We start from the raw sequence: 8948 nt of genomic DNA on the forward strand, positions 1-8948 counted from the left end.
TTTCCACAGAGAGTATATAAGGAGCATCCCTAGAGAAATATCTATGCGTGGACATACACTCATCTCTAGATCTTTATCGAGATAAGAATAAGCGTCAGTTTCTACCCTACCCTGCCCTCCTTAAGGGAGACACTACACTCCGTGGGATCAGGTAGCGTGAACTGCTAACAGTGCAGCAATCCCCTCCCCCCTACCTACCCTCTTCTCTGTGATCATCTAAATTATGAAAAATAGAGTGCATTAATCCACGGTTCGACATTGCATAGAGAACACCAGCAAGAAACAAAATCCAGCATAAAACACCCTAGACTGCAGGGGAGGAAGAAACGCATTTAAAGCGACGATAAAAATGGCGTGCAGAATAATTACCTCAAATTGCTATTCGCTTGACACCCTGACACTAATTCTGTTCAAGTCATTGGGAAATACAATAAGGCAAACGAGCCTTCCTCTCCTTCTTGTGCAGGTGTGAGTGTGTGTGAATGGGGGCAACAAGGAACCGGTCGGGAGGAGGGGAATGCTAAACTTTCCATTTTAAAAGAAAAGAAATAAATTAAAGAATCCATTTAAAAGAACGCATCTAAATAGATCTACAGCTTTTAATGCCAGCGTTTTTAACGCTTGCCCTGTACGTGGATTGATTTTTTTTTCTTCTCCAGCATTCCCTCAGCAGATGGATTTTTGCCACTGCAGCTCAGCAGAGGGTGTCAGATCTTTCAGTGTGCACCAGGTTGAAACGAGCAGAGCCTCTTAGCAACTCTCCCTCTGCGTGCATGTGAGTGTGTGCGAGCGTGCGGCTCGGCAGCAGCGGAAGAAAGAGGAAAGAAGAGCGAAGCGAGGCAGCGAGCGAGGGAGCGAGGAGGGGAGGCAGCGTTGCCGGCAGGGCGAGGCGAGGCGCGGCGCGGGCGGACGGGCGGGCGGGCGGGCGGCCCCGGCCCCGGCCCCGGCCCCGCGGCAGCTCCGGCCGCCGGCGGGCATGGGCAGCCGCGCTCCGCAGCAGCGGGGGCAGGCGCGGCGCAGCGCCGGCGGCTCGGCGGGCAGCGCCTAGGCTGGGGCGGGCGCTTTCAGCACCGCGGCGCTGGACAGCGCCCGGCGGGCGGCGGGCGAGGAGCGCGGCTCCGCCGCCGCGCGGCAAGGTCAGTCCGCGCGGAGCCGCCACCGCGCAGCCTCCGCGGCCAGCGCCGCGCTCCCGCCCGCGCCTCCCTAACATGCAGCGGCGGCCGGGGGCCAGCAGCACCGCGCCGGTGAGCCAGCCCGGCCGGCAGACCTCCACTTAGCTGCCCGGCAGGCGTCAGGGAGGGCGAGCGAGGAGGGGGATTTTTTTTCCTTCTACTTTTTTTTTTTTTTTTTTTTTTCGCCTGCCTTGCAGTACGTGCCTGGATAGTTTTTGGATATAATTACTGACTGGAATCTGGGCTGTTGCAGTTGTGCGTGGGGGGGAGAGAGGAGAAAAGAAAGCATTCCCCCCCCCCCTCCGCCGACCCTCCCTGCTCCCCCACACACATTTTTTTTTCCTCCCCCTTCGCTGGTGGTTCGGACATTTAATGTATTGAATGAACTGGAATTGCTTTCCGTGTGAGGAGGATGGTTGCTGTTACTTTGTGATGAGATCGGGAATGAATTGCTCGGTTTAAAAATGCTGCTTTGGATTCTGTTGCTGGAGACGTCTCTTTGTTTTGCTGCTGGAAACGTTACAGGGGACGTTTGCAAAGAGAAGATCTGTGCCTGCAACGAGATAGAAGGGGATTTGCACGTAGACTGTGAGAAAAAGGGATTTACCAGCCTGCAACATTTCACCGCCCCAACTTCCCAATTTTACCATTTATTCCTGCATGGCAATTCCCTGACTCGACTTTTCCCTAATGAGTTTGCTAACTTTTACAATGCGGTCAGTTTGCACATGGAAAACAACGGTTTGCATGAGATTGTTCCTGGGGCTTTCCTTGGGCTGCAGCTGGTGAAACGCTTGCACATAAACAACAACAAGATCAAATCGTTCAGGAAGCAGACTTTCCTGGGGCTGGACGATCTGGAATACCTCCAGGCAGATTTTAATCTGTTGCGGGATATTGACCCGGGAGCATTTAGGGACTTAAACAAGCTAGAGGTGTTGATTTTAAATGACAATCTCATCAGCACCTTGCCCCCCAACGTGTTTCAGTATGTGCCGATCACCCACCTCGACCTCCGGGGAAACCGTCTTAAAACCTTGCCTTACGAGGAGGTCCTGGAGCAGATCCCAGGCATTGCTGAAATCCTGCTAGAGGATAACCCCTGGGACTGCACTTGCGATCTGCTGTCGTTGAAAGAATGGCTGGAAAACATACCTAAAAACGCTTTGATCGGCAGAGTGATTTGTGAAGCTCCCACTAGGTTGCAGGGCAAAGATTTAAATGAGACCACAGAGCAGGAGCTGTGTAAAAAGAACAGAGTAGATTCCAGCCTAGCTGCTCCCCCTGCCGAAGAAGAAACCTGCGATCCTGGTCCCATTCCAACCCCCTTTAAAATACATGGCAAAGAAGACCCTGCCACACCAGGATCTGCTCCAAACGGAGGTACAAAGATTCCTGTCAACTGGCAAATCAAGACCAAACCCACTGCTGCCGTGTCGACAGTGAGTGCGAAGAGCAAACTACCAGCCACCTTTTCCTGCCCGCACATCTGCAGCTGTGATCAGATCCCTGGCTCAGGTTTAAAGGTTAATTGCAATGATAGGAATGTGAGCAGCTTGGTGGATTTGAAGCCCAAGCCCTCCAACGTGCAGGAGCTGTTTCTGAGAGACAACAAAATACACACCATCAGGAAATCCCACTTTCTGGATTACCGAAAACTTAATTTACTCGATCTGGGCAACAACAACATTGCCACCGTTGAGAACAACACCTTCAAGAATCTCTTTGATCTCCGATGGCTCTACATGGATAGCAATTACTTAGACACCCTGTCCCGGGAGAAATTCGCTGGGCTGCAAAACCTGGAGTATCTGAACGTGGAGTTTAATGGGATCCAGATGATCATGCCTGGCACCTTCAATGCGATGCCCAAACTGAGAGTCCTCATCCTCAACAACAACCTGCTGAGGTCTCTCCCGGTAGATGTGTTCGCCGGGGTCTCGCTTTCCAAGCTGAGCATACACAACAATTATTTCATGTACCTCCCGGTGGCGGGGGTGCTGGACCAGCTCACCTCCATCACCCAGATCGACCTGCACGGCAACCCATGGGACTGTACTTGCCCTATCGTGCCTTTCAAACAGTGGGCAGAGATGCTGCGCCCCAAGGTGATTATGAGTGACCTGAGGTGTGAGTCCCCTGAAGATTTCTTCAAGGAGGATTTCGAGTCTCTCTCCAACGATGTGATTTGCCCTCAGTTAAAAATCTCTCCCACATTAACTTCTACTAACAAAAACAGCACCGGGTTGACAGAGACAGGTACTCACTCCAACTCCTACTTGGAGACCAGCCGGGTCTCTATTTCGGTGCTAGTGCCAGGGCTTCTGCTGGTTTTTGTGACCTCTGCCTTCACAGTGGTTGGCATGCTGGTTTTCATCCTGAGGAACAGAAAGCGCTCCAAGAGGAGGGACGCCAACTCCTCTGCATCTGAAATCAACTCCTTGCAGACGGTCTGCGACTCGTCCTACTGGCACAACGGGCCCTACAGCGCCGACGGGGCCCACAGGGTGTACGACTGCGGCTCCCACTCCCTGTCGGACTGAGGCGGCGGGCGGGGCGGGGGCGGCCGCCCCCCGGGACCGGCCCTTCATGCGCCGGCCGGGGACAGCTCTGCACCTCCGCTGCTACCTTTTGTGAGAAGCGAAACACACAGACACCCGCACGCCCTTCCTCACGACCCCGATAGCAAGCGCCGAGGCCCAGTGGGCGGCGGGGGGAGCCCGGCGCCGGAGCGCATCCCTGCAGCGCAGCGCAGCCCGGCGCGGTGCGTGCATCCCCCGCCCGTGCGCGGCCGGAGCAGCGACAGACAGACGAGGAACAGCTTCCTTCGGCTCCGGCAGGGCGAAACACGGCTCCTGGTTTTGTTGGGCTTTTGTTCAATTGTGTTGGGGTTTGATTTGCTTTTTTGCCCTCTTCCCTTGTGGACCGACCCCTTTCCAAGAGGCCGGGAAAATGAGGGGAGCAGAGGACTGGTGTTGGCCTCCTCCTGACGGCAAAGCAGGAGTGGAAAGTTGCACGAAGGCATGAATGTAATGTAAATAAATGACTCCGACTCCGAAACAGACAGACAAATGGACAAAAAAAAAAAAAAAAAAGTGCTGCATGGCTCGCATGGATACAACACACCCCAGGGACGCTCCAGCCCCCGACTGGAAGCAGCGTCTAGTTCACACCATCATCCCTCTTACCTGATAAGTCCCTTCGTATCAAACCTTCTATATACAAAATACAGTATAATAAAAAGTGCCATTTCGCCAGTTTTTTTTTTTTGTGTGATCAATAGGCAGTAGAGATCGTACTTTTACCGTGGAAAAAAAATTGTAAAGATTTTATTTAAGACATAGTTGCATGAATATTCTCATTGGATTTTTTTAAATTTTTATTTTTATTTTTATGTCTAGGTGGGAATTACTTTGCTGGGAGAGATTTGCTTTGTTGATAATGGGTTGTGTTTCATTTCTTCAGGGGAGGTGGGGAGGGTAGGCTTTGGTTTTGTTTTCTCTCTCTTCTTTTTCAATATACATAATCAGTATTGCCTTTCCATCTGAATGTAAAAATTAGTACCCTTGATTTCTATTATGGTAACAGTGTAAACATACAAAAGAAAAATCCAAGGCAGTTAAGCATGACCAATTAATGTCACTCTAGCGCTTAGGCTGCAAAGTTTAATGGTAGAAAATTCTGTGCTGTTGTAAATCTTACTATAACTTGAGGAAAACAGAACTGAGGAAGCAAGTGAAACTTACTAATTCTATTCGAGGATTTTATAATGGCATATTTTTTCAGTATTAAAGTGAAAATGTTTTCAACTCCGGGTCCTTACCATTTTTCCAGCATCCAATTCTTGCGAATGGGTTACTTGGGTTTAGTGGACAGAGCCTCCTTTCAGTGCTCTGTGTGTGTCTCTCTCCCTCCCTCCCTCCCTCCCTCCCTCCCTTTCTTTCCCTCCCTCCCTTTCTTTCCCTCCCTTCCTCTTTCTCATTCATTCACTGGCAGAGGCACAAACACCCTTCCTTCCCCCCTTTCCCAATGTAAATAACACACAGAAGTTTCCTGCCTGCCTCCTCCCCTCTCCCTCACCCCCTCGCCTCTTTTTTTTTTTTTTTTTTCCCTAACGAGGCGGTGAATCCCTTTATTAATACTGTGAATCTCATGCTGCTGCCGCTGCTGTCACCGCCTCTGCTGCACACACTGCAGATATATTAGGGATGTTAGTGGGAATTTGCTTTAAGTGCCTCTGCCCAGCTCGGTCTCATTAAGCTGGAGCCGAATTTCCGCGGCCAGAATTCCCGCCCGGGAGCAGATTGCCCGGTGGGGCAGCTGCGGGCGGCCGGGCTCCAGCAGCTGCCGCCAGTGGGAAAAACGAATCAGCCCGCAGAGATTTTCCCGTTCCTGCACTGGGTACCTCCACTCTTTGATATTAAAAGCTGAAAAAACCACGGCGCAGTGCTGCAGCTGGACTTCAGGCAGCTCGCCTTTGATCCCCTTCCTGTACGGGAAAGTGCCCCTAAACTCAGTCAAACCTGTAAAGGCGAAAGTCTCTGCAAATCACTTGCAACTTACAGCTCAAGTCCCAGTGGAGATATGGAGAATTTCAGTCACGTTGCTCCTGGCTTTCTCCAGGCAGAGAATCCTTTTAAAGAGTAAAACACCGTAAGGGACTTGCTAAACTTCAAATACTGATTTGATTTGCTTTGTAGAAAATGCCCACCTTTGGGATCTGTGAGGAGAAAACAGACAAACATACACATTGCAATAGGTATCCTCTAAAAAGTGAGGCAGAAGCCTGATTCCAGGTATTCATGAAGAATTAAACATGGGGAATACATCATTCCTCCAGAATCCTTTATCACTGTGGAAAAATCTGCAGTCTCCTAGAAAATACCTTGAAGTTTGGTTGTGGAGCTCTGAAAATGGCATGGCCTGCTTAACTATACAAACCATTCCTATTTCAAGGACCCTTCTTTATTCCACCTTGCTGCTTCATTAGACAGATTGTTCTGCCAGCATGCTCTGTGTAAGACAAAGTGATGACAGTAGAGGCACTACTTTGCCATTGTGCAATCCACTGTTGAATAGTTTGAAAAGAAAAAACAAATGCACTTACATGTGGGCCAGTAATTCTGTCCTTGGGAGGCCATCAAATTTTAGCTTAGAAATAGTCAAAAATAACCTGTTTAGAAATGAGCTAGAGCACCCTTAGAAGACTACCTAAGTCTAGTTGCCTTCTTTGTGATATTGTAGTGATGAAATTGAGTAACTGAGAAAATTGACAACACATCCCATGCTAAAAATAATAATAATTACATTAGAAGCACTGTAATGGAAGTTAAGATAAAGTGCATAATAAATTAAAATGTCAAATCGCTGACTGAGATCAGACATGCATGCATTTCAGAGAATATAATGCTAAATATGTAATTTTAATTTGTCATAATTGAAAAGTAGCATAAAGTTGGAAATTTGCTCATTTAGCTTCCTAAAAGGGCTAGTTCACTGGCATACCTGTATAGAAATGTCAATTCAATTGAAATGTTGAAGACATGTATTTATCAATCTGTTTCTAGGTTGTGGGGAAATGACAAAATGGAATTTTCTATGTAATTTTCTGAGTTTAACATTCACAGGATTCTTTCTTCCATCTTGCAGACACTTGCCCTTAAGACACATAGCTCACCCAACTCTCTGAGATGACGTAATAATTACCAGGCCTTGAATTACAGTGCTTATCTTATTTACACATGTAACACTTCCATGATTATTTTTATCAAACAAAACACTCAACAAAAAAGAAACAGAAAAGAAAGCAAAGGGATTATTGAGAATGTTTTGAAGAGGAGTGAAGTTCAAATATATATGTTCAGTTGTACTGCATTAACAGCAATAACCAAAAAGTAAATGTTTTATTCACTGAGAATGACTTCATGATATTATTTTAACATTGGAAGCCTAAGATATCCATGCTGTGTCAAAATGGGCATTTTTTCCCTGCTAACTTAAGAATCTTGTAACTTCAAGTGTAGTATATATCACATTAAGTTTCTTATTGCTTAATCATCACAGCAAAGGAATTTCTGTTCTTTCAGAAAAGACAGAAAAGAAAGAGATTTATTATTCAGCTAGTTAAAAAGGGTTGTTTGTGGTTTGTTTTTGTTTCTGCAAACACTTCAACTAAGAATAGCTAGAATTTAAACTGTTGCCATAGAAATCCATGCCTTTATACATGATAGCCTCCTGCATGCCATTGCAGAAGAGTGAACGGAATTCTAGAAGCAACCTGAAAAAATTTTAAATTCATACCCAGGGTGGTGTGTGTCATTTTGAGAAAAAGTGTGCTGTTGGAACTGCATAGAAATGTGTTATTATGTTGCTTTACTAAATGTATTGGCTGTGTCAGGTTATTTTATAACTTCAATGCAGTTGCATTCAAAATACAGTTTCAGATCTGATTGCAAACTAAGTGATGTAATCTTTGAGGGGGTTTACTGTTCGGTTAGAGTTGTGGGTTTTTTTCTTAGTGGTTTTTTATTTAGTTTTGGGGTTTTTTTTAGCAAGAGTGGGGGCAGATGTCATCTCATGTAGAAGAAAAGGCTTTGTGTACTAGTCTTTACTCAGGTAGAAAAGCTGCGAACTATGCAAAGTGAACATTTCACATTTTTTCAAAACTCATTTGGGTGAAAATTAGGGCAGAAAGAGGTTGAAAAATGCTCGTTTTTCTCAACAGAATAATTTCTACCTTCCATTATCCATGAAATGATTTTTAGGTCTCACAAATATGAAAGATTCCCAAAGACAAGTAGGTCTAAGTAAAGTTACAAACTCTTTCCCATCGTATTTTTGTCAGTGATTTCTTAAGTAGCAAAAGACAGCAGGAATTTGTTTGAGATTAAATGAAAGACTTTTAAATTAATTGCTCCTTTTCTTTTCTTTGTAACCTTCCCCAAGGCTTCATTTGGGGGCTCTCTTGGAAAATGATGCACAGATATAGTCAGGTCTTTAACATCTTTGCTTTTTCTTATATTTGGAGTTTGAATCTGCAAGGCAGTTGTTTTGTTCTGTACCAAACTGTAATTTTTTGAACTATCTGAATCAGTCAGAGAGATTTTGGCTACATTTTTATTCACACATAATCAAAAATGGGCACTCTTAGATGTTAAAAGATCTCATTAGGTAGATCCTTCTGTATTAGTAAAGTTCCCAGAGACGTATGCAAATAAGATGGGAAGTAGGGCAATTTCTGTGGCTGAATATTATTCAATGTGCTTGTGCAGTCCAAATTTGCGGGATTTTTTGTGATTTATGGAACAGAAATTCCCAGGTATTGGACAGGACTTCACAGTATTTGACTACTGTACAAATGCTTTTTTTTTGTATTTGGGAAGAAATCAGAGGGTGAAGAATTAATAGGTTATGTTGGTAAGATATGGTTGTCCTAATAACATGCAGATATTTCTGTTATCTGTTTAAAATTATCAATCTGTTTAAACTGTATTAGAAGTATGGACACGACCAATCAAAATCACAAAGATCATTTTATTTTACTCAGTTTTCCCCAGAGAAATATTAGCACTGGAGGAAATGGGGACAAAAATGTTGCAAATGTGTTATACTAAATTACATTCATTATGATTATGTTTAGCAACAGTACCTTAATGGGTTAATTTGTAATAGAAGATGATATTTAACAAAATATCTGTGAGTTTCAGAAACCTTTATAATTGTATCTTTTTGGGTTAAGAAATATAAATGAGATCCCTCAGTATTACTTCTCCAAGA

General features: G+C 45.4%; 1 protein-coding gene across 1 annotated transcript; it reads left to right on the top strand.

The window, feature by feature from the left end:
• Positions 1 to 13: 13 nt before the first annotated feature.
• On the top strand, positions 14 to 4981 carry SLITRK1 (SLIT and NTRK like family member 1). Its single transcript, XM_071431004.1, has 2 exons — positions 14 to 151; positions 660 to 4981. The coding sequence occupies exon 2, from the start codon at positions 1637 to 1639 to the stop codon at positions 3713 to 3715; it is 2079 nt and encodes a 692-aa protein (XP_071287105.1). The 5' UTR covers positions 14 to 151; positions 660 to 1636; the 3' UTR covers positions 3716 to 4981.
• The last annotated feature ends 3967 nt before the right edge of the window (positions 4982 to 8948 follow it).

The sequence above is a fragment of the Agelaius tricolor genome, unplaced genomic scaffold (genome assembly GCF_023055355.1).
Source record: "Agelaius tricolor isolate 1412-34295 unplaced genomic scaffold, bAgeTri1.0.p SCAF_7, whole genome shotgun sequence".
NCBI classification, from domain to species: Eukaryota; Metazoa; Chordata; class Aves; order Passeriformes; family Icteridae; genus Agelaius; species Agelaius tricolor.